The 27679-nt window shown below is 20.0% G+C and overlaps 1 protein-coding gene across 1 annotated transcript; it reads left to right on the top strand.

Annotated features, from left to right (window-relative positions):
* The first annotated feature begins 297 nt into the window (after positions 1-297).
* On the top strand, positions 298-26617 carry LOC127284823 (uncharacterized). The gene is made up of 4 exons (XM_051310523.1): positions 298-726; positions 21917-22001; positions 22367-22538; positions 26264-26617. The coding sequence occupies exons 2-4, from the start codon at positions 21922-21924 to the stop codon at positions 26444-26446; spliced, it is 435 nt and encodes a 144-aa protein (XP_051166480.1). The 5' UTR covers positions 298-726; positions 21917-21921; the 3' UTR covers positions 26447-26617.
* The last annotated feature ends 1062 nt before the right edge of the window (positions 26618-27679 follow it).

The following is a 27679-nucleotide window of genomic DNA, read 5'->3' as shown; positions in this document are numbered from 1 at the left end:
AATTAATAATAGAATAATTAATTATTAATTAATAGTACCTAATAAATAATTAATTAATAATAATTAATAATTACTAAATTAAGACATAATTATTATAAATAATTATTTATTATTAACAATGTTTATTAATAAAAAAATAATTGAAATTTAAAATTTTCAAAAAAATAGAATTTTTTATGTTTGATTTTATGCAATTCAAAAATCGCGAGTAATAAAAAAGTAAAAAAAAAATTTTTTTTTTTTGAAAATGTTGCATATAAGAAGAGGAAGAAGACGAAGAAGAAGAAGAATTTTTATGATGCGGGTAGTGTGTGGGTGGATTTGTAGTTTTGATGACGTAATAAGAGAAGTACATTTCTGTGCGTGTTGAAGAAGGGGTAGTTTGTTGGTTTGACAAAATCATTCTTTGGCGATATGGTTTTGAAGAAGAAGGGGTTGGTGTATATAAATGTTGGCCGCGCAAGCTCCACCAATCACTCGCCCTCTAACCACCAAACTAAAAGCGCCAGTATCAAATATACTGGATTCTAGAGTGTTACAAAAATCTACCCCACATTGAGACGCAGTAAAAATTCTTTTTGTGTTTCGTGCCTCGTGCTCCGGAAGAAGAAGAGGTTCAAAAAAAAGAGGGAAAAAAAGACGACTTGAAGACATCGAGAATCGCATTCAGAAAAAAAATAGTTTCGTGTGCCCCCCCGAAGACAAGGATATCATTCTTCACTTCCGGTAAATTTTTTTTTTTTCTATTAAATTTTTTTCATTTTTCTAGTTTTAATAAAATTGGAAAACAAAATTTTCTTTTCCATACTCGTCAAAATTTCATTTTTCTATATTAATTAAATAATTAAAAAATATATTAATTTATAATATATTTTTTAAAATAAAAAAATTTTTTTTTTTATTATTTTATAATAAATTAAGATATTTTTTAAAATCATTAAATAATTAAAAAAATATTTTATTAATTTTGCAACATAAATAAAAAATTTAATTTTTAATATTCTCCTAAAGAAAATTTTTAGAAAAACTATTTTTAGTGTTTGTTTACCTAAAAAAAACCCATCTTCTTAGGCTTAATTAATTATAGAATAGAGAAAAAAATAATTAAATATAAATAAAAATTTTCTCTTACCTTAAAAAGATTTTTGCAACAATTTATAAAATTCTTGAAGTATCCGGAAAAAATTCTTTGAATTTTTCTTCATTTTTCTGAAAAAAAAAAATTCACATAAATATTATTCTAATTTTTTGGCAATAAAATTGTTCCGATTTTTTTCAAAAATTTATTATTTTTTGTTAGTGCAAAATAAAGATAATTTAATGATTTGAAAAAAACTGCGTTAAAAGAGAATAATTACAATTATAGTAATTAATTTTTAATTTTAATTTTTAATTAAAATAATAATTAGCAAGATTATTTTAATTCTTTCGATTAATTTTTTTCTGTTAAAATATATAATAATAATAATAAAAAATTATTCTAATTCTAATTAATATATTAGAATGATACCATTAGTATAAATATTATCTAACAATGTGAGTCGAGTTTATGTTATATGAGAGAAATTGTAATAAATTTGATGATAACAAAGAAAATGTTGAAAATTCTAAACGCAGAAGATTGCAAAGATTCTTCCTTAAAAGTCGTAAAAGCTAAAATGTTGACGGTCTAAAACTGTTTTATAGATGCACAAAATTGCGTACTATCAAATGTTCAAGTTTTATTTGCCATTATTAAAAATAATCAAAATTCCACACATTAACAATTAAAAACTCACCAAAATGTTGAAAAAAAAACAATTTTTTTTCCAACGAAAAAACATTTTTTTTTAAACTAGAAAATAATTATTTAATAGAAGAAAATATTTTTTTATCTAGAAAATAAAATTATTTTATAAAAAAAAAAACATTTTTTTTAACTGGAAAATAATTATTTCAAAAAGAATATTAAAAAAAAAATACCATTTCTTGCAAAAAGGTAAAAGAATTTTTTATTATAATTATTACATTAAAAAAAAATTGAATAAATTTAATTGCAGAGAATTAAAATAAAATACTGTGAAATTAAATCTCTAAAAAAAAACAATTTAATTAAGAAAAAAAAATGTTACTGCAAAATTTAATTTACAAAGAAATAAAATTCACACTTTCATTACATGGAAAGTTACAGGAAAAAAAAAACGTACAAAAGTTTGTTTTTTTTTATATGAGAAAAAAAAGAGTTGACAACAATTTTTAAAAATAGGTCAATTGCGATTAGTTTTGTTAAAAGTGGACAAAAATTTCTATTGGTATTTTTCTGTAACAAATTTCGTTTTTTTTTTAATCCAAAAAAAGAATTAATTTTCTTTTTTAAAATATATATATATAAATCGAAAAAGTGAAAATTAAATGTATTTTTTGGAAAAAGCTTTTATTCACAATCACGAAATATTTTAAAATCCCATCGGTAATTTTTTTTTTTTTCATTTACATCGTAGATTTTCTTTTTTTCCCTTGGAAAATTTGATTAAAGTTTTCCTCTATCACCTGTTAAAGTAACGCGTCAGAAAAATAACTTATCTCACAACTTGTTTAATAAATTTCAAAAGGTCAATTTTTAAGTTAGTAAAAAATTTTTTTTTTAGATTTTTAAAATATTTTTAAACATATTTTTTTTTGTGTTTTATAGTTTTTATCGTAAAACTCGATGAGAACTCAAATTGACAAACTTTTCATAACTTATTAAAAGGAAGAAAAATTTAAGTATAAAAGTGAGAAAAAATTTTATATTTCTCTTTCTAATAAAATATATGAATAAAACTTGAATTTATAATTATAATTATTATTTTTATTATTATTGTTATTATAAATTTGAATTTTCTCCATTAGACTTAAGAAATACATAATAAACTATATATGGAAATGGACACATTTTCCGTGTATGCAAACTACGTATATATAGATTAATTATACATATGTACTGGTAATAATTTATTTCAATGTTAATCCTCTTTCCTGAATGTAAAATGCTCAAAGTTAATTACTTAACAAATAAAATGAAAACAGTCATTTTAATGAAATGTGATTGAAATAATTAATTTATTTGCATCCGCAAAGTTTTTAAAATGACTTTATTAAATTTGTAATTTGAAACGTTAATTTTATAATTTTTAATTATTTATTTATTTCATTTATTCAAAAAATCCAACAGTCAAAGACCAGGTACAGGATTATAGTAATTATATAAAAATAATCTAATCTATATAACGAATTGATTATAAAAAAATTTATTATTATTGTTATTATTATTATATTATAATATTATAATATTATTATAATATTATATTATTATTACCTAGAGAAAAAAATATATTTGTCTCAAAGCCAAATAAATTTTTATGCAAATAAAAATTAAATAAAATTTTTATTTTCGCCAAATAAAAAATTAAGTTTTTGAGACGAATATACGTTTATTTAACTCAAATATATTATATTTGTTTTAAAAATAATACTTAAAAAAAATATTCATAAGAATATAATAATAATATATTATTATAAAATAATAACATGAAAAAAAAATTATAATGATATATGATTAAAATAACAGCCTAAAAAAAATTCTAAATATAATAGTTTTTTTACAAAAATATCAACACATACAAAAAGCTTTGAAAATCAAGATAAGAAAAAAACTTTTTCTCACTTAAGATATTCAATGGAAAAAAATATTTTCTGTGTTTTTTTTTTTTTTTAAAGAAATAGTAGATAAATCAAAATATACTTTTTTTTTATTGAGATAAGGAGTATAAAAAGAATAGTGATTTCAATGTCGGATATATATAGTTTTTTGTGTGTGGTTTATAAAGTTTACTTTGTGGGAATAGAATAAATAAATCGTCACAGAAATAATATAAGTGGCACGAATCTCAAGGAACTATATATATAATGGAAATCAAACCGGAAACTTATCACAAATCATAGAAGCATTTTTGCACTCTTTTCCTTGTTAGTGCAAACACTACAATCAAGTCGATTGATCGAAAAACAAAAAAAAAAAAAAAGAAAAGAAAAAAAACACAAAATGTGTAACATATTTTTCCTCAAATTGAGAAATCAATGACACTCTAGAAATGAAACAAATGTAGGTAGGTGGGCAATCACTGTGTAAAAATTTTTCTGATTCAAAGAAAATTGCAAAAAGAAAATAAATAAATAAATGAAGCTCGAAATGAAAAATAATTTCCATAACAAAAATAAAAATTAAATTCAGTGCAAAAAAAAGAAGATATATTTTATATAAAATACACATGGATTAATTTCAAAAACATTTTTTAATATAGAAAAAAAAATTGAAAAAATATTAAAACAAAAAGGAAAATAAATTCAAACAAAAAAAATAACAAAAACTAAATTGAAACAAAAAAAATAACAAAAATTAAATTGAAACAAAAAATTAAAAAAATTAATTAAAACAAAAAATTAATTAAAATGAAAAATTAAAAAAATAAAATTTACAATAAATTAAAGAAAAAAAAATGTTTAAATATTGATTTCATTATATAAAAAATTGTTCCAATTTTCCTCGATTTAATTTTCAGTGTAGGCTTAAAAACGATAGAAAAAAAAAACGAGGTCATTGAACCCTTAAATCTTGGGAAAAATTTATAACAATAAAAAAAAATCGACTTTTAATTTCTTGTATAAAAAAAAGGGGGAAAAACGAAGAAAATAGGGAAAATATAGAGTGCTGAAAAAGACGAGCGATCAGGGGAAACGCAACTTTTTCCATGTAGACATTGAGGCGCCAGAACGTCCCAAATCCGAGCTACATGTTACTATGTGAATTGCTCTATTCCTCTTGCACCATCTTATACTCTTTTCTCTCTCTCTCTCATTTTTACTTTAAGATTCACGTTTCAAATTATTCACTCGAATAATAGTAAAAAAAAAAAAAAAATTTCACATTTATATTTCATCAAAAATTATGCATATATAATTTATGATTTTTCATTCTTTGTTTTTGCTAATAAAATAAAGAAAAATAAAAAAATTTTAATAAAAAAAAATATAAAAAAAATTAATTAATTATAATATTAATTAATATTATTTATTTATTTAGATAACAATCTCCGCCTTATAAAAAATAAAATAAAAGTACAATAAATTATATTAATTTAGTAATCAGTAGTATAAGACGGTTCAGGTCGGACATAACTTATTAATTGAAAAATTATCATTATTTACAGAATCAGTTGTGAACGTTAGTTTTAATCAGATTTAAATTTTTATAAATAATTTTAAAATCAGTAGAACAATACTGTTTTAGTCAGACAGAACGTTTATAAATAATAATAATAATGATAATAATAATAATAATAATAATAATAATATCAAAATCAGTAGTAAATTATTATTTTGGTTAGAAAATTTTTTTACAAATATTAAACTCGAAATAAGTAGTAAATAGCGGTTTTAGTCAGACGTAAATTTTATGAATGACATTAATATCGAAATAAGTAGTACAAGACAGTTTTAGTCAGGCATAAATTATTTATTAATTTATTGAAAAACTATGAATATTTTTCAATTTTTCAGTAGTAAAAGATAGTTTTAGTCAGACTTAATTTATTTAATAAAAAAATGATAATTTTTTCAAAATCAGTAGTAACAAGAAATTGTAGTCAGACACAACTTATTTATTGAAAAATATTTTGAAAATTTTTAAATTAAATTTTCCAGTAGTACAAGTTAGTTTTAGTGAGACAAATAGTTTTTATTAATAAATAATATTAATCTCGAAATCAGTAGTAAAATAAAGTTTTAGTCAGACATAACTTATTTATTGAAAAATATTATGAAATTTTTTTATTTATATTTCCCAGTAGTGAAAGTTAGTTTCAGTCAGATAGACATTTTTTTTATATAAATTATATTTATTTCGAAATCAGTAGTAAAATCAAGTTTTGGTCAGACATAACTTATTTATTGAAAAATATTTTTTATAATTTTTAATTTAATTTCCCAGTGGTAAAAGTTAGTTTCAGTCAGACAGATATTTTTTTATATTAATTTCGAAATCAGTAGTAAAATAAATTTTTGGTCAGACATAACTTTTCTTTTTTAATTAATAATTTTTTCCAAATATTGTTTCAAATTTTTCAGTAGTAGAAAATAGTTTTAGTCAGCCATAACTGATTTATTGGAAAATAATAATTGTATCAAAATCAGTAGTAAAATTTAGTTTTAGTCAGACATACATTTTTTTATAAATTACATGAATTTCGAAATCAGTAGTAAAAGGAAGTTTTAGTCAGACATAACTTATTTATTGAAAAATGTTTTTTATAATTTTTAATTTAATTTCCCAGTGGTAAAAGTTAGTTTTAGTAAGACAGATATTTTTTTTTAATTTCGAAATCAGTAGTAAAATAAAGTTTTGGTCAGACATAACTTATTTTTATTAATTAATAATTTTTTCCAAATATTGTTTCAAATTTTTCAGTAGTAGAAATTAGTTTTAGTCAGTCATAACTAATTTATTTGGAAAAATAATAATTTCATCAAAATCAGTAGTACAAGTTTGTTTTAGTCAGACAATTTTGATAAATGATATTAATCTTGAAATCAGTGATGCATGTCAATTTTAGTCAGACAGAATTTTTACAAATATTAATCTCGAATTAAGTAGTAAATAGCTGGTTTAAGTCAGACATAACTTTTCTATATATTTAATAACTTTTGAAATCAGTAGAAAAAAATAAAATTTTAGTCAGACAGAATACTTAAAAATTCATTTTCATTTAGATGCGCATAATATATAAATTGAATTTAGATCAAACAAAATTATTAAGTAGTACAAATTCAGTTTTAGTCAGACATAATTTATTTGCAGGTACGTATAATTTCTCAAACAAAATCTATAATTCAGTAGTACAAATCAGTTTCAGTAATTATTTTTAATTAATTAATTATTTTTAAACATAAAAATAGATTTTTTTTTATTGATATTACAATAATTTTCAGATCTTATTTTTTTATTATTAATAAATTTTTTAAAAATTTATTTTTCTTAAATAAATTAATCAAAATTCAAAAATTTTTGAGAAAAGCAAAATCTCTTAATAACATAATAAATCTGTTCGATTTGTTTCATATAAATGTGAAGGAGATAAAAATCTTACAACTTTTCACATCGCCATTCAATTCTTGCGATTAAATAAATCGTGTGGGAGTATATTTTTGGAAGATTAAAGAATCTAGTCAAAAGGATATGAATCTCACCCTTTTAACATTATTTTTCCCTTGCTAATTCATTTTCATTTCTTTTATCTTATTCGATAAATATACTACATTTTTTTTTTAGTTTTTAAAATCCGTTTTATTAATAATAATAATAATCATATATATACTTATTAATAATAAAAGTAAAATATATATAAATTACAAATATTGGTTTTTTATATTATTATTATTATTATTATTATTATTTCTTTTTATCTTGATTACTTTTATCTCCAGTTTCCCTTCGACAATATGAGCGACATTCACCATGAGAAATTTAACGACAAAACTTGAACTGTAATTCACTCACGACAATTTCCTTTACATGGCCACTATTATTATTATTATTACCGTTATTGTCGTGCTCATAGATAGTTTTTTAGGCGACTCAATCACATTGAGAATCTGGAAACGAGTCAGGAATTTTAATAAATTGCAAATTCTTCCATTCCCCGCATCGATTGCAAATGATAAAAAAAAATTTATTTAATTCAAATAATCAATTACTTGACAAATTAATATTTATTTAATTATTATTTCCGAGTTAATTTAAATGCTATTTGTCTCAATTATAGAAATTATTGGTTTAAATAAAATTTAATTCAAATGAAAAATTTATTTGAAAATAAATATTATTATAAATATAAATATTATTAAATAAAATAATTTTAATTAAATTAATAACAAATATTAAATTTAATTTAATTAATATTTCAATGGCTTTTGAAGATGTAAAACTGTTTTGTAGCATCAATGAAAATAAATTTTATTCTAATATTAATATATGTAAACTTATTTTAAAAATAATAATAATAAATTATTATTTTAATTAAATTATTTGAAACTAAATATGTGTTTGATAATAAAATAAATATTATTGGAAAGTAAATATTTTTTTTTTTTGATAATAGTCAAGTAACCGATTATTCGAATCAAATAATTTTTTTCAGTATTCACAAAAAGTGATTGTAGGCATTGTTTTTTTGTTTTTTAAATTGCGAAATTATATATGCACTCCTTTTAAAATGATATTCGATTTAAAATTCAATTGAAAAAGTAAATTAGAATGAAAGAATAATTATAGACATATAGAAAAAAAATTCAGTTTTAAAATATATATACATCGCAATTATTTCGGTATGTGTTAATTAATAATAGAAAATGAAATTATCAAACTAAATTTATGAAAATGAAAAAATTAAAACAAAAAACAAATAAATAAACTAGGTCACATACGTCTCTGTATTATATAAAATTGTACGTTGAGAATTTTTCTTATCACACTTATCTTGACCAGAGACCACTCAAATTATATATGTTCAATATCGTTTGTTTCTTGAAAAATATTACATTCATTTGAGAGAAAGTTTCTTTCTTTTTTTTTTTTTTGAAAAATTAAGAGCTGTCACTAAAGGGGCAATATTATATAAGAAGAGCAAGATACAGGGGATGAAAAAAATTCACAAAGTGAGATATATATATATATATATATATATATATATATATAAACTGATAAAGATAAAAGGAACTGGATTCAACCAACTAGAAAAAACATGTTTTTGTGAATTAATCACAAAACATTTGATTTTTATTCCTTTCTTTCTCTCTTTCAAAAACAATAAAAGCGAAATTTTTGGTTGTCAGTAAATTAAATTTTCAATCAATTTGTGTTGAATCAGATTCAAACCGATAGAATGAAAATTATTAGTAAAAAATTAAACGAAAACTGTAACGGTGATTAATGAAATGAAATGAAATTAAATTAAATGAAAATTAAATGAAAATTAGAATAAAAGTATTATTATTATTATTATTATTATTATTAAAAATTATTACTACAAATTATTACTAAAAATTATTAATAAAAATTACTACTAATAATTATTACTAAAAATTATTACTAAAAAATTACTACTAATAATTATTACTAAACATTATTACTAAAAAATTCTTACTAAAAAATTATTACTAAAAATTATTATTGAAAATTACTACTAATAATTATTACTAAAAATTATTACTAAAAATTATTACTAAAAATTCTTACTAAAAAATTCTTACTAAAAAATTCTTACTAAAAATTATTATTGAAAATTACTACTAATAATTATTACTACAAATTATTACTAAAAATTATTATTAAAAATTACTACTTATAATTATTACTAAAAATTATTACTAAAAAATTATTACTAAAAAATTATTACTAAAAAATTATTACTAAAAATGTTTACTAAAAAATTATTACTAAAAATTATTATTGAAAATTATTACTAATAATTATTACTAAAAATTCTTACTAAAAAATTCTTACTAAAAAATTATTATTGAAAATTACTACTAATAATTATTACTACAAATTATTACTAAAAATTATTATTAAAAATTACTACTAATAATTATTACTAAAAATTATTACTAAAAAATTATTACTAAAAAATTATTACTAAAAAATTATTACTAAAAATGTTTACTAAAAAATTATTACTAAAAATTATTATTGAAAATTATTACTAATAATTATTACTAAAAATCCTTACTAAAAATTCATACTAAAAAATTCTTACTAAAAAATTATTATTGAAAATTACTACTAATAATTATTACTACAAATTATTACTAAAAATTATTATTAAAAATTACTACTAAAAATTATTACTAAAAAATTATTACTAAAAATTATTACTAAAAAATTATTATTGAAAATTACTACTAATAATTATTACTAAAAATTATTACTAAAAATTATAACGGTAATTAATAAAATGAAATTAAATAAAAATATAAAAGAAAATTATTATTATTATTATTATTAAAATTGCTAAAAAATTAATACTAAAAAATGAAATAAAAATTATAACGTTAATTAATAAAACGAACTTTTGAATTGATTATAATAAAGTGCTTTGGAATCTTTTTTTTTTCCTTTTTTGTGAAAAAAATTGCTAATTCATTTTCAATTTACATGGATTGAGAAGGAGAAAATGGGGATAAATTGCGAATATTTGGAATAAAAGCCTGAAACTGACAAATCATCGTCAATGAACGTATAATATACTATTCAATCAATCATATAAGAACCTTTTAATTCTATTTTTGAAAAAGAAAATATTAAGTCACGTGTAATGAACTAATTTTTTTTTCTTTTGTATTAAGAATTTTTTTTCGAATTTTTCAAGAAGATATTCAAAAAATTTTTTCTGTATAGAAAATAATAACTTATAATTTTAGTGAAACATTCTCTCTGATTTAATCGACTAATTATATAATCCCCTATTAATAGTTTCGATTCAAATTTCAAACGCTAATTAGTAATTATCAATTATAATTAAAATTTAACATATATTATGTAATGAATCAGTTTATTGCAATTAAATAATTCATATTATATATTTAAAAAAAAAATGCTTTAAAAAAATAATAAAAAATAATAAAAAATAATAAAAAATAATAAAAAAAATAAAAAAAAAATAAAAAAAATAAATAAAGACGAATTGAAAATGAATAAAAAAATAATTGAAAAAGAATTTTAAAAAAAAGTATTTAAAAAAAGAATGAAAAGAAGAATTTAAATAATTAAAAAAATTAAAAAAAGAGTAAAACAAATAATAAAACCAAAAATAAAACAAAAAAATAAAACAAATAAAAAAATTCCAAATGAAAAAAAATTTAATAAAAAAATTGCCAATAGAAATATTATTCACCGATTTTTAAAATTCATGGGCTTTTATAGAAATTAATTGTTGACTATATGGATTTGTTTCCAAAAAGTGAATATAATTTCCTCTCTCTCTCTCTCTATATATATATATATATATGAAGAAAATTTTCCAAGCGTAAAATACTGCGTTCCTTTTACATGAAATTAAACCATATTTCATTTATGGATATTAATTTTTCTATATTGTGAAATATATTTATGAGAATACGGATATTTTGTGATGAATATATATATATATATATCGAGATCCGGTCAAGAAAGAATTTATTAATGGATTAATATATATAGAGCGAGAGAAAGTAGAGAATCTCAGTTTTCTTCAGAGATTTTTCTAATATATCTATATATTGTTCAAGTATGAATTGGCGCCATTGATGTGTGAAAAGAATGACTTTACGGAAACATCGACAAGAATCTTGAAAATATAGCCAAGAATTTTTCTCCTTGAAAGAATAGTTTCATGTTATTTCCTTTTTCTATAAGTTCCAATTGAAAAGTAGAAGCATACTTTAAAAAAAAAATTTACGATAAAATAAAAATTATTGTACATGAATACAATAAACTATTATTATTATTATTATTATTATACTATTATTAATTATTAATTATTAATATTAATAATAATTATTTATTTGAAAAAAAAATTCTTAATTAAATAATTTTTATAAATTTAATAAATTTATTTTAAAAAAACAAGGAAAGAAAAAAAAAGGGTTTAAATCATAAATAGCTAATAAAAAATTTATTTATTTAATAACAAATGGGAGAAATTTAATTTGTTAATTTGTTAATTTTAATATTTTTTATATTCTTTATGAGAATAATTTTAAGGGATGTTTTTTTTTTTTATTTATAGAGACTACAAATGACGCTCTTGAAATGCAAATGGGAAAAGTTGTGGATGTTAATCTGAAATCGAAAAGAAGTTTTTTTTTTGAATTCTTTATCGATTCCAGTGAGAGACATTTTAAAAAGATTTATATTATTAATTGCACATTATTATAGAACCCGAAGCAATTTGTGATAACATTTTTTTTTTTATTTCACCTCTTTTGTAAATATAATTTTTATATTTAATTTAATTTCAATAAATTCTATATTTATTTTTTATTTGTGTGATGTAATTTTTATAATTTCTTCCGTGATAATTTATTAAATAAATAAAAAAATAATTAAATAAATAATTTAAAAAATAAGTAAATAGAAAAATAAATAGAAAAATAAATAGAAAAATAAATAAAAAAACAAATTAAGAAACAAATAAACAAATAATTACTAAAAATTAAAGTAACATAATTTAACAACAATTTGTTCACTTTTTTTTATCTTCAAAAAATTTATTTCCGATTTTGATTAATTTTTTTTAGACTCTTTGTCTTTTATGAAGGAACAGGGGAAAAAAAAGTTACAATATCCTGGAGGCTAAAAATTATCATTATAAAGAATAAGTAAAATTTTTAAGGACTTTTTCTTAGAAACATAAAATAAAAAAAAAATTTAACACTTGGTAATTTTTTACTTCATTGTCTGAATATTTTTTCCTGTTTTTCTTTAACATCTGTTTTAAATTTCAATAAATTTTACAATATACACACTCATTTTTTTTTTTTATCTTAATGTAAAACTATTAATATTAAAATCGTTGAAAAATTTACGTTTTACACTGTCAACATTGCGTTCTTTTTATCTCATCTTAAAAAAGAAAATGATTTTCATTTTATTATCATGAATAATACAAGTGATTGTAAAATGTGTATAGTGTGCGAATAATGTAAAACTTACACGCAGTAGTACCAATTTACGTCATATGAAAAAGTGATGAAAATTTAATGCAAAAAAAAAAGAAATAAAATAAAATATTCATTTAAATTAAATAAAAACAGCTCCAAATTTTTTTTTTATTTTTTCACATTATTTTTTGTTATATTTTTTTATTAGGACATAGTAAACAAAAAAGAAAAATATACAATATCTTAGTAAAAAAAATAAATTTTGTTTTTTCTAATCATTTATTTATATATTTCCGCAAAAAATAAAATAAGTTTTCGATATTATATAATTATATATAAAAGACTTGCGTGATATTTACTAGTTTAGTTAATTTAAAACCCCTCTCTATATAATTAGACAAAATTATTTCTGTAGTTTGTAAAAAAAAAATGCCTTCAGGATATATAAACTATTTTATTTCCTTAACTAGCAAAATTAAACGCGCGCAAGCGCGCCAAATTGAGTATTTAATTGTTTGTTATAAAGAAATTAAAGATTAATATTATCAAAAATAATTTAATTTATTAGAATATTATTACATATTAAATGATAATAATGAAAATTATATGTTTTACAGGCCTCGGATTATACGACTTTTTCCGACTTTTTTCAAAAACACGTCTTTTATCGACTTATTTTAATAAAATGCGACATTTTTTTTACATTTGAAAAAAATGTAAACAAAATACATTTTTTTAGTATATTCTAAAATTTATATCTTCTTCAAATCTTCTTCAATTCAATTATTTAACAAATTTTGAACTAGAATGATTCTTCACTAAATTAATTATTTTTAATAATTTTAATGAAATACATCGCAAATTCAATTGTATCAAAATTATTTTTCAATTAAAATTTTTTTGAAATTTAACAATTGTTTATAATTTTAAAAAAAATATCACAATAAAATTGAATTATTTTTTAAAAATTTCAATTCAAAATAAACTAAAATTCAATTATTACCCGAAATTTTAATTCAAAATCAATTAAAAATCCAATAATTATCCAAAATTTTTGAATTTAAAATTTAATTATTTACCAAGTTTTCAATTTAAAATGAAATAAAATTCGATTATTTTCTAAAATTTCTATTCAAAATTAATTATTTAAATTTTCAATAAAAAATGAACTTAAATTAAATTATTAACCAAAATTTCAATTAAAATTCAATTATTTCCCAAAATTTTCAATTCAAAATGAACTGAAATTCAATTATTTTCCAAATTTAAAATCAAATAAAATTTAATTATTCTCAAAAATTTGAATTCAAAATTAATTGAATTTTCAATAATTTGAAATTAAAAGCATCTAAAATTTAATTATTTCTAAAATTTTCCATCGAAAATTTTTTTTTTTGAAATTTGATAATTTCAATTATAACTTTAAGGAAATTGAATTATTTTTAACTATTTTGATAATATTGTTTGAAAATTCAACTATTTGAAACCATTTTTCAATTAAAAATGATTTTCAAATTATTGTATTTTGTCCGCATTTTCTAATAAATTTTTAGTGAAATCATCTAAAATTTTAATTACAAAACACTTAAGTTTCAATTAATTTCAAAAATCTCAATTTTAAATCTTTGAAAATTCAATTAAATTTAAAAAATGTTTTCCAAAAATTGTTTGATAAATTATTTTTAGTTCTGTAAAATTTAATAATTGTTTGAAAATTAACAATATCTTTTGAAATTTAATTATTTCTAAAAATTTCAACTTTAACCCTTCGAATAGGATTATTATTAAAAAAAAATTTTTTGTTTAAAAATCTGTAAAATATTTTTGTTAAAATAAAAAACAAAACCACTTTTTTTTGGAATGTAAATACCATAAGAAAAAGAGTTTATAAAATATATATGTAGTATATAAATTATTAAATAAATTATTTTTTTTCTCAAATTTTAATTTTGTAATTTTATTTTAATGAAATTAAGTTGAATAAAATTTAATTTTATTATTTTGTTGAATTTTATGAATTTAATAAACTGGAAAAAAAATTAAATTACCAATTTAATGTTTTTTTTCCAATTAATTCTTTTAATTTTGTTCTCTATGCAAAAATCCTTTTTGCGCGCGGTAGAAAATAAAAATGAAAGGAAAGTCTCACATATAACAATATAGAAAAAAAAAATTAAAATATAATAAAAAAATTAAATTATTATGTAAATTTTTGATCAATAAGAATAGAAATCAATGTGTTTTTTTTAAAAAGAATCTGGGTCCTAGACGATTAAAGTCATATCCTGAGACGGTAATTTAGCACGGATTTACAGATAATTGCCCCAAGTTGTGTGGTTTGGCGTTAATGAAATTTTCTCTCGCTTTTCTCTATAATACAAACTATTTTTCTACTTTTCTAACACTTTTTTTTTCTCTATTCTCTTTCTCTAATTTCACACTGATTCTCAGAGAAATCGGGTATAGAAAAAAAAAGAAAAAAAAAACTAATAATTACTTTGCCATTCTCGTTTCCGAACTGAGAACTTCGATATTCATCCCCAACGAAATCACTTCCAAAATGACTCTTTCAATAGCTTATATATACGATGATTAAAACTTCAGAAAGAATTACATTATTTCTCTTTCAGTTAAAAAATAATTTTATTTTTCAACTTTTAGAATTTCTTATTTTTTTTATTAAATATTGAAAATTTATTAATATTGTTTTCGAAATTACTGATATAAATAAAAAAATATAAATTAAAAAAAAATGTAAATTTTTTTTTTAAAGTTAATTTAAATTTAAAATTTAAAGTTTATTATTTAAATTTTTCTTTCTCAATAAAAATTGATTTAAATATAGAAATTATATTTTTGAATAATATATATTTATAATAAATGAAACATTTTCAAGGAAGTTGACAATGTAAATTTAAAAATTAAAAATAATCCATTCATTGGATTAAAGAATATTTCTATATAACAATGAGATTAAAATTAGATGAATAATTTTGAGATAGAAATTGTGTCTGATTTAAGTGTCATTGAATCAAAATATTCTATTGTTTGTTACAAAGAATTATAATTTTTTTCATATAGACGAATTATTCCGTTTTGCGCTTTAAGGGAAACATTATTCAAGTCTATCTGACGTAAAATAACCTTATTCTATTGAAAAAGTAACGCGTGTCACGTGCAGTAGATGAAGATTAAATCGACAATATAGTGAGACAATTTATCATTCCTTTAAAAGTATACAATAATATTGTATTTCAAAATTATTTTACGCATGAACATTTAAAAACAAAAAACAATATTAGATTTGTCTGACGGAAATATTCAACGTCACATTTTCCTGTGGATCAACTCGTCAATAGACAGACAAATCAATTTTATACACTTAAAAAATTTTCAAAGACAATTTTTCAAAAAAAATCTTTTTTTTTATCTATAAATGCGATAAAAAAATTTTTAATATTAATTTATTTTTTTCTATAATAAAAAATATTTTTAACTTTTATAATGAAAAAATTTTTTTAATTTTAATTTTTATAATTAAAATATTTCTATTTTTAATTTTTATAATAAAAAATATTTTTAACTTTTATAATGAAAATATTTTTAATTTTATTTTTTATAATTAAAATATTTCTATTTTTAATTTTTATAATAAAAACTATTTTTAATTTTATTTTTTATAATTAAAATATTTCTATTTTTAATTTTTATAATAAAAACTATTTTTAATTTTAATTTTTATAATAAAAACATTATTTTTTTAATTTTTAGAAAATTTACAAAAATTTTCTTTTCTTATTCGATAATTGTTATATTAATTTTTTTTGCGTATGTCTTGACTAGTAAAAAAAAGTGTTTACATCGATTGTAAAAAATGGCGATGATAAATATATAATGTTATAATTCAATAATGAAATAGTAATTTAATTAAAAAAAAAAAAAAAAAAAAAAAAGAGAGAGAAGGCTCTTTTTCTTTTCTCATGAATATTTATTAAGTTTCAACTGACATGTTTTACCTGTCATATCAGTGGTTCATACTGTAATTATTATCTGCATATTAGATTTCTTTTCCCTATATATATATACATATATAATCTGAAGTAGGTTTTTTTTCGCCCTACCTCTTTTAATTGACTGACAATTTAAAAAACTTTTTTTTAATTAACTTAACGTTATTATATAGAAAAGAAGTTGGTTGTTTGCGCATGTGAGCTTAAAATATAATTTCCTTGAATCGTGTGAAAATTGCCATCCATTTTAATTTAACGACAGTGATAATTAAAATGTATCACGTTATATATATATATATACATAATGGAGAGAAGTTTTATTATTATCATGAATAATTCATTTATATACCTAATATTATATTATATATAATTATATAATATATTATTTATACTTAATAATATAATATTAATAATAATAAAATTAATAAAAATAATAACATATGTTTATTAATGATATTTTTTTATTTTTATTACAATGAATAAAAATTAAATATAATGTTTGTTAATAATAATTCTTCTGATTATTATAATAATTATTTCTTTTATTATTATTTTTATTAATATTTTTATTATTATTTTTATTATAATTATGATAATAATTTTTACTATTTGTTTTATTATTATTTTTTTTCTGACTAAACCTAATTTTTACTACTGACAATTAATTTTCAATATTCTGTCTGACCAAAATTAAATTTTTTCACTGATACTGAATTTAGAAAAACTTTTCTGACTAAAACTCGATTTGCATTACTGACCAAAAATTTATTTACAATATTTTGTCGGACTAAAAGTGGATTTTTCTACTGATTTAAAAGAAAAATTGTAAGAAAAATAATTCTGTCTGACTAAACCCGATTTTTACTACTTAAAATTAATTTAAAATATTTTGTTTGTCTAAAGATGGCTTTTACTACTGACAATCAATTTTCAATATTTTGTCTGACTAAAGATGGTTTTTACTACTGACAATTAATTAAAAATATTTTGTCTGACAAAAGATGGATTTTACTACTAATTTAGAGGACTTTGGCTGGCTAAACCTAATTTTTACTACTGAGAATTACTTTTCAATATTCTGTTTGACCAAAAATAAATTTTTCCACTGATACTGAATTTAGAAAAACTTTTCTGACTAAAACTCGATTTACATTACTGACCAAAAAATTATTTACAATATTTTGTAGGACTAAAAGTGGATTTTACTACTGATTTAAAAGAAAATTTAAAAAAAAAATAATTCTATCTGATTAAACCCGATTTTTACTACTGAAAATTAATTTAAAATATTTTGTTTGACTAAAGGTGGCTTTTACTACTGGCAATCAATTTTCAATATTTTGTCTGACTAAAGATGGTTTTTACTACTGACAATAAATTTAAAATATTTTGTCTGACTAAATACAGATTTTACTACTAATTTAGAGGACTTTGGCAGACTAAACCTAATTTTTACTACTGAGAATTAATTTTCAATTTTATGTCCGACCAATAATAACTTTTTCCACTGATACTGAATTTAGAAAATTTTTTCTGACTAAAACTCCGATTTACATTACTGACCAAAAATTTATTTACAATATTTTGTCAAACTAAAAGTGGATTTTACTACTGATTTCAAAGAAAAATTTTCAGAAAAATAATTCTGTCTGGCTAAACCCGATTTTTACTACTGAAAATTAATTTAAAATATTTTGTTTGACTAAAGATGGCTCTTACTACTGACAATCAATTTTCAATGTTTTGTCTGGTTTTTAATACTGAAAATTAATTTAAAATATTTTGTCTGACTAAATACAGATTTGACTACTAATTTAGAGGATTTTCTCTGACTAAACATGTTTTTTACTACTTACAATTGATTTACAATATTTTGTCGTACCAATAATTACTTTTTCCACTCACAGTGAATATATAGAAAATTCTGTCTGACTAAACCTCGAGTTTTACTACTGAAAATTTATTTACAATACTTTGTCTGACAAAAAATAACTTTTTCTACTGATATTGAATTTAGAAAATTTTGTCCGACTAAACATCGAGTTTTACTACTAAAAATTTATTTACAATAATTTGTCTGACTAAAAATGACTTTTTTCACTGATTTAGAATATTTCAAAAGAAACACAATTTGTCTGACTATTGACAACTTAAACTACTGAAAAACAATAACCCTCCGTTTTCAGTAATAGTTTACGTTATACAAAATGGTATTCTTTTGTCTGTTTTTGTTTATTTAATAGAAAAAAATATTAAGTTTCGAAAAAACAAAACTTTTTTAAAAGCTTTTTTCGCCATTTTTTTTTCTTCACAAATATAAAAATATAATAACAGCTTCAATAACAAATTTTTTGAAAAAGTGAGCAATTAAAAAATAATATTCTGGAGTTGTAAAATAAAATGAAATGTAAGATATTAAAAATATTATATTTAATTATTTATTTAATATGAAGGGGTAAACAATTTGTATGAGCTTATTAAAAAAAAATATTTTTCTACTTTACTCTATATACTTTTTAAAAGGCAAAATTAATCTACAAAAGACAAAAGTGAATCATATAAAATTTAAAAATCTCTTTCCATTATCTAATGTGTGTGTGTTTTTTTTTTTTTTGGAAAAGTGCTCTCTGTTTAGTCGAAACGACTAGACGATGAGAAAATTTTCTGAAAGCTCCCAAAAGCTTCACTTACTATTTGCCCCCACAAAACTTTTATATTTATAACCTCGCTGCTCCTGACCCATAAAACCACGTCTGTCCTTTCTTTTTCTGCCGCAATGTCACAAAGAACAGTATATATATATATATTTTACTACATACTTATTTGTATATTTTTATATACTTCTGATTTTCAACTTTCAAGGTCACAAAATAAATTGAAAGTGTGTGTGAGAAAAAAAATATTTTTTTTTTATTTGCAAAATTATTTTTACCATTGAAAAAAAAAACTAATAGTAAATTCTAATTTACTTTCTCTCGAAAGAGAAATATACAATGTATATAAAATGTGTTATTTTATATATGGAAAATTTATTTTCCATATCCATCATTTTACTGTTTTTTTTTACTGCACGCACATAAAAAGAAGAAATTTACATGGCGCCGATGTTATTAACGCAAAAGTATATGTAAATTCTTCGCCGGCAAGATATTTTGGATATTATAATAAAAAAAAAAAAGTGGATTTAATTCTAGATAAAATTTGGCGAAAAAATTTGTTCGCGATCAACTTTTTAAAATATTTCTTCAAACATGATAAAGAAAAGAAACAATTTTTTGTTTCTCCTACACGAGGAATAAAATATTTTACCTTGAATAGTTAAAGATTTCACTGGAATAGAAAATTCATTTAATTGTTTCAGTTAAATCTTTCACTATTCTAATAAAATCTTTCGCTGTTTCAGATAAAATCTTTCATTGTTTCAGATAAATTTTTTTTCCCCTGTATAGTGAAAATAGTTTTTTTTTCTCTATTTTTTGTATTTTAATTTTTTATTCTATTTATTTCATATTAATGAAAAATTTATGAGACCATTTATTTATTTATTTATTTATTATTTCTCTAATCCAATATGTTCCCTCAAATGAGTTGCCTGAGAAATAGGATATATTAAAATATACAAATAAACTATATAATATAATAGTAACGACTGAATGTCAACTGATTTACATTCAATTATCATTCATATTCTATGATCTCATAAAATATAACGATAAATGAAAAAAAAATTAGCTACAAATAAAAATAGTTGATACTAGTTCCGTCAATAATAGACATTTGAGGTAACATTAAATATATTATATAATGTAAGATTTTGAAAATCAATGTAAAAACCTACAAAAAGGTAATAAAAGGTAATAAAAGGTAATAAAAGGTAATAAAAGGTAATAAAAGGTAATAAAAGGTAATAAAAAATAATAAAAAATAATATAAAATAATAATAATATAATATATATATAATATATATATAATATAATAAATAATTAATAATAATAATAATATATTATATTAATGAAAAATATTTATATTGAGGAAAATTTATATTAAAATTTTTGACAAAAGTTTATAATAAAAAAAAAAAGACTGAATTTACGCATTTGTCAGACCGTGAAAAGAGGGCGGAAACACAATACGATGCAACAGGTGTGAAAACATTTACGATGAGGACTTTATATTATATTCTTAAAGCACAAATTTTTATCGACATTTTATAATTTATTACACAACATATTTTACAAAATATTCCATAATTTTTATATCTAGAAAACGATATTTATACCAAAATAAAATTTTTTTTTAAGCAGTTTAATAAGATTTTTTTGCCTCGAAAATTGTTTTTTCTATATATCTAAAAAAATAATTAAGATAATTTTTTATCGATAGATAACTACTAATACTTAAAAATAAATTTTGCATTTTTTTCCAAACTAATTTTTCTAAATAAGGTTTTTTTTAAATAATTTTTTTGTATAGGTTCTTTTTGAATAATTTGTTTCAATAATTTTTTAAAATAATTTTTACAACAATTTCTTTAAATAATTTTTATAACAATTTTTTAAAATAATTTTTATAACAATTACTTTAAATAATTTTTTTTTAAAATAGTTTTTAAAATAATTTCTTGAAATTAATTTCCATAAGTAATTTTTACAAATAATTTGTTTAAACAATTTTTTTAAATAATTGTTTTTTTATAATTTATATAAAAACAAATTTTTGACATCAAATTATTGAATTTTATTTTGAACGAAAATAATAAATGCCTCGACTTTTGGAACTTTTTAATAACAAAAAGAAAATAATGCTTTGAGTCTTGTAAAATTAGAAGCGTTTATTTAAGATTAAATTTCGTTACACAAAGTTTGACAAAGATTAAGAGAGAGTTATTTGAGGTACAATGACTTGGATCATATTTACTTTTCTGAATAAACTTTGATCCCTATATATATATAATGGAGAAGAAAAAAAGTTTCTTTTACTATACCGGATGTACTGAACGCACGTCCCACATAACCCACCCCAAAATTGTTAATACGAAGAAATGAAATTAGAAGAAACAAAAAGCATATCCCTTCAACAAGAGTTATAACAAGATCAAAAAAAAAAAAAATTCTTATTTTTATTTCATAATAGTCTTTATATTCCCCTCTATATTATACTAATTTTTGTACGTTTTTATTTTTCTGTTTCAGATAAAATGGCATTTCGTGAATGCGTATTTCTTTTCAGTGTTTTAATAACAATCGCCCAAGCACGTGCAATAGTTGTCAATTGCGAGTAAGTTAAATTTTATCAAATTTTTAATTTATTTAATTACTTAATTTTTGAGAGGGAAAATTTTTTTTTTGAATTTGAAACGCTATTTATTAATTTTTATAATAATTCTTACATTTTTTTTTCTTTTTTTATTACCAAAGTTATTTTCTAAATTTTTGGCAAACTTTTTTTTTTTATTCTATCATCTATATTTTTTCTAAATTAGCAAACTTTTTTTTTTTATTTTTTTTATTATCAATTTTATTTTCTAATTTAGCAAACTTTATTTTTATTTTTTTTATAATTAATTTTCTTTTTAAAATTTTTTTTCTATCAAATTTATTTTCTAATACATTTAAAAAAATTTTTTTTTTATAAATTTTCAGAATGTACCCCTTTCACAGTCAATGTCGAGGAGTGCAAACAAAAAGATTTGTCATTGAACCTGGACATAAAAATCAACATGAAATCGAATTCAAAAATTTGAAAACACCATCGTTTAATGACGAGTATAATGGATTGAAAAATTCTCGACTTTGGACGACTTTATTAGATAATGTAAGTGTTAATTTTTACATTAAATAATAATTTTTTTTTTTTATTATCCTTTAAAATTATTAAAAATTAAAAATTATTTTTATTTTTTTAATATTCTTTAAAATTATTAAAAATTAAAAATTATTTTTATTTTTTTATTATTCTTTAAAATTATTAAAAATTTTAACTTATTAGGGTTCCGTACTCGGTTCGGAACCCTATTAATATCGGTTTTTTTGAAATCGTGTACCCCCCCCCTAGCGGCCACATAAATTTATCTGGAGGGCTGAAAATTAGTACACATATGTATTTTCGCGTGTAGATTACAGGAAAATTATAGCGAACTTGATTGGAATTGATTAACATAGCGTTGTCAAGGAAAAACCATGAATTTTTACGAAAAATGCCTAAAAATGACTATGTACCCCCCCCCTAGCGGCCACATCTTTTGACATAAAGAGCTCAAATTTGACACACTTACGTATTTTTACGTGGAAATTACAGGAAAATTATAGCGAACTTGATTCGAATCAATTTACATAGCGTTGTCAAGGAAAAATCAAAAATTTCGAAAAAAATAATTTATTCTCCCTAGCGCACACAATATTCAACCCAGACAGATCATATTTAGTATACAAATGTATTTTTACGGGAAAAATACAGGGGAAAAAAAGCGGTCACGATTAGAGTTGATGATTAACTTTTTATCAAGTTTTTCAAGAAAAAATGACAATTTTAGGAAAAAAATGTATTTTTCCACCAAAAACGAACAAAATTTTATTTAAAGGAAATTAAATTTATATATTTTAACGTATTTTTACGTGTAGATTACAAAAAAAATATAGCGAGCATGATTGGAGTTGATTATCATAGCGTTGTCAAGGAAAAACCATGAATTTTTACGAAAAATACCTAAAAATGAGTATGTACCCCCCCCCTAGCGGCCACATCTTTTGACATAAAGAGCTCAAATTTGACACACTTACGTATTTTTACGTGGAAATTACAGGAAAATTATAGCGAACTTGATTCAGATTAATTTACATAGCGTTGTCAAGGAAAAATCAAAAATTTCGAAAAAAATGATTTATTCTCCCTAGCGCACACAATATTCAATCCAGACTGTTCATACTTGCTGTAAAATTCAATTTTTGCGTGAAAAATACAGGGAAAAAATGTAAGCGCGATTGGAGTTGATGATCAATTTTTATCAAATTTTTGAAGAAAAATGATAAATTTCAGAAAAAAATGTATTTTTCCGCAAAAAACGAAAAAAGTTTTTCTACAGTGATTCAAATTTATGTATTTTGACGTATTTTTACGTGTAGATTACAAAAAAAATATAGCGAGGATGATTGGAGTTGATTTTTCTGGAATTAATAAACAAATTTTATTTTTTAGATAACTTTCGATTTTTCCTTGACAAGCAGCTACTAGCCTTATATCAATATCTTAAGTTTTATCTCTTTTTGACTTAGAAAGATAAAATTTAATATTCAATATATTTTTAAAATGTAAATACAATAAAAATATTGCGAGTTGAAATAAAATTATGTTTCTTATATTTTTTTAGTAAAATATTTTTTAAAAAATAAAATCGGACAAGTGCGAGTTACACTCGCACTGAAATCGAGGGTTCCGTACTCGAAGCGAACTTATTTGGTATAAAAACAAATGTTTAAAAAATATGTGTTGTATGACAACTAATATAAGTGATACGAAGAGGAACAATTTTCTTGAATTTTACAAAATTGTTCCTTTTTGTATCACTTATATTAGTTGTCATACAACACATATTTTTTAAACATTTGTTTTTATACCAAATAAGTTCGCTTCGAGTACGGAACCCTCGATTTCAGTGCGAGTGTAACTCGCACTTGTCCGATTTTTTTTTATTAATTATATAATAATAAAATGCTTGGTCTGTCCTTCTGTCTTAACTTGAAGTTGGCCTTTTCTGATTTCACGTGTTTTTTTGAATAGTAATTTTATGACGTGTCAAATTTTGATAATTCTTTTTCTCATTTTTGCCAAAGTTGTATAATTGTGTTTCCAAATTTCGGAATAAGTTTCTTTAAAATTCCAAATTCGAAAATTCGTTTCCCAACGAAATTTTTTTTAAAGTTGTATATTGATTCAAAAATTGGATGTATACAAATACACAAAATTTATGATGAGAAAAAAGATGCGACAGGAAATTTCGTACAAGATAGTAATTTGAAAAAAATTAATTTTTAAGGTACCAGGGGCCAACGAATACCTATTAAATATTAATTATAAAAACACAGGCCTCGAATCAACTTAAAGACACAAAAAGTCGTTTTAGTCGATTTATATTCCAAAAAAAAGTGGATTTGTTTTTTATTTTAACAAAAATATTTTACAGATTTAAAAAAAAAAAATTTTATTTTTAATAATAATCCTTTTCGAAGGGTTAAAGTTGAAATTTTTAGAAATAATTAAATTTCAAAAGATATTGTTAATTTTCAAACAATTATTAAATTTTACAGAACTAAAAATAATTTATCAAACAATTTTTGAAAAACATTTTTTAAATTTAATTGAATTTTCAAAGATTTAAAATTGAGATTTTTGAAATCAATTGAAACTTTAAGTGTTTTGTAATTAAACTTTTAGATAATTTCACTAAAAATTTATTAGAAAATGCGGACAAAATACAATAATTTGAAAATCATTTTTAATTGAAAAATGGTTTCAGATAGTTGAATTTTCAAAGAATATTATTAAAATAGTTAAAAATAATTGAATTTCCTTAGAGTTATAATTGAAATTATTAAATTTCAAAAAAAAAATTTTCGATGGAAAATTTTGGAAATAATTAAATTTTAGATGCTTTTAAATTCAAATTATTGAAAATTCAATTAATTTTGAATTCAAATTTTTGAGAATAATGAAATTTTATTTGATTTTAAATTTGGAAAATAATTGAATTTCAGTTCATTTTGAATTGAAAATTTTGGGAAATAATTGAATTTTAATTGAAATTTTGGATAATAATTTAATTTAAGTTCATTTTTGATTGAAAATTTGGATAATTAATTTTGAATAGAAATTTTAGAAAATAATTGAATTTTATTTCATTTTAAATTGAAAACTTGGTAAATAATTAAGTTTTAAATTGAAAATTGTGGATAATTATTGGATTGTTAATTGATTTTGAATTAAAATTTCGGGTAATAATGTTTATTTTGAATTGAAATTTTGGAAAAATAATTCAATTTTATTGTGATATTTTTTTTTAAATTATAAATAATTGTTAAATTTCATAAAAATTTTAATTGAAAAATAATTTTGATATAATTGAATTTGTCATGTATTTCATTAAAATTATTAAAAATAATTAATTTAGTGAAGAATCATTTTAGTTCAAAATTTGTTAAATAATTGAATTGAAGAAGATCTGAAGAAGATATAAATTTTATACTAAAAAAATGTATTTTATTTACATTTTTTTTCAAATGTAAAAAAAATGTCGCATTTTATTAAAATAAATCGATCCGAGGCCTGTAAACATATAATTTTCATTATTATCATTTAATATGTAATAATATATTCAAATAAATTTAATTATTATTAATAATATTAATCTTTAATTTCTTTATAACAAATAATGAAATACTCAATTTGGCGCGCGTTTAATTTTGCTAGTTCGTTTATAAAATTATTTTTACAAAATTTTTTTTTCTTTTATAATCAAAAATAAAATAATTTTTATTTATTTTCAGGGTCTAAGCACAGATGATATTTATGACGTTTATGCCTCGTCGAGTGCTTCAACGAGAGGAAATAATAATAATAATAATAAAAAGTTAAACAGGAAAAACAGCATCAAAGACAGGCTAAGGATCAGAAGAATACCAATAAGAGATTTTTTGTCGGATCTCGAGTTTCTCGACAGCGATTATTAAAAAAAAATTTCAAACTAAAAAAAACACATCTAAAAAACAAAAATATATTTCATTCAATGACTTTTCACTCAGCTGCTCGTTCAAAAAATTATCTCTCGACCAGAAAATAAAAACAATTTTCATTTTATCAAGAGAATGACAATGAAAATTAATCTTTCTATAATATATATATAAATAAAATAATAATAATAATAATTCTTCAATATATATATATAAAAGTGAACTGTGAAAGTCTACGAATTTTAACTTGCAAAACATAAAAAAAATTATGTCAACATTTTTCTACTCTATTTCATCAAAAAAAAAAAAATTTTCTCTCGATTCCATAGAAATTTCGAGGTCTTTTTTTTAAATAAAAAAAAAAAGTAGAAAGAAAAAGATTATTTTAAACATCCAAATTTCCAGTATAAAACACGAAATTTTTATGGAATCTTTTATGGTCGAATTTTAAAGATTTTTAATATTTTTAATATTTTTTAAAAATTATTTTAAACTGATAAATATATTTTTTTTTTTGTTATCTTTTATAATGGAAAAATGAAACGCTTCTTGTGAAAGTATTACAGATTGTTGTATAATTCAACGCTTAAATGAGGGAAATTATCTGATCTTAAGATTATTTAAAAAAATTTCTTTAACTATTTATGGTCTTAGTTTATATTGATATGTTTATTTGTAATTAAATTAATATTTTATATTACATACATAATTATTAGAATTTTAAATAAAAGTTAAATTATTTGTAGGAAATTGACAAAAAAAAAAATAATAATAATTTTAAAAAAATTGTCATAACTCTTCTAATGTATAATTTGTAAAAAAAAATATATATACATAATATATTATAAATTTTAATTAATATAGTAATTAATAAATTCTACAAAAAAAAAAAATTATGACAAAATTATGTCGTGCTTGAATTACAGGAAGAAAAAAATCTTTAATTATTTTATAAAAAGAAAAAAGAAAGAATGGATAAAATTTATAATATTTTTAAGAAAGAGAAATATAAAAAAAAGAGCTAGTTGTGATTGTTACAGGAAATATTTTTTTATATATTCAAAAAAAAAAAAAAATGCTGTATAAAATATTACAAAACAAGTTTTTTTTTCTCATTAAATAATTTGCATGTCTCGTGACTGAAAATACAGTATTATTTATAACATCTGATATATTGTCCTTCAATAAATGAAATATTTAAAAAAAAAGCACATTTTATTTATTTACATCCCT

Source organism: Leptopilina boulardi, unplaced genomic scaffold (assembly GCF_019393585.1).
Source record: "Leptopilina boulardi isolate dan_hultmark-lab unplaced genomic scaffold, ZJU_Lbou_2.1 LbouV2_325, whole genome shotgun sequence".
Lineage (NCBI taxonomy): Eukaryota > Metazoa > Arthropoda > Insecta > Hymenoptera > Figitidae > Leptopilina > Leptopilina boulardi.
The sequence above is the reverse complement of the archived record's forward strand: the minus strand, read 5'-3'. Positions and strand labels throughout refer to the sequence as shown.

Bases quoted from the DNA above. Each gene is read 5' to 3' on its own strand.
- LOC127284823 (XM_051310523.1), top strand. From the start codon at position 21,922: ATGGCATTTCGTGAATGCGTATTTCTTTTCAGTGTTTTAATAACAATC. The intron at 22,002-22,366 runs GTAAGTTAAATT...ATAAATTTTCAG, and splicing joins GCAATAGTTGTCAATTGCGA to AATGTACCCCTTTCACAGTC. The intron at 22,539-26,263 runs GTAAGTGTTAAT...ATTTATTTTCAG, and splicing joins GGACGACTTTATTAGATAAT to GGTCTAAGCACAGATGATAT.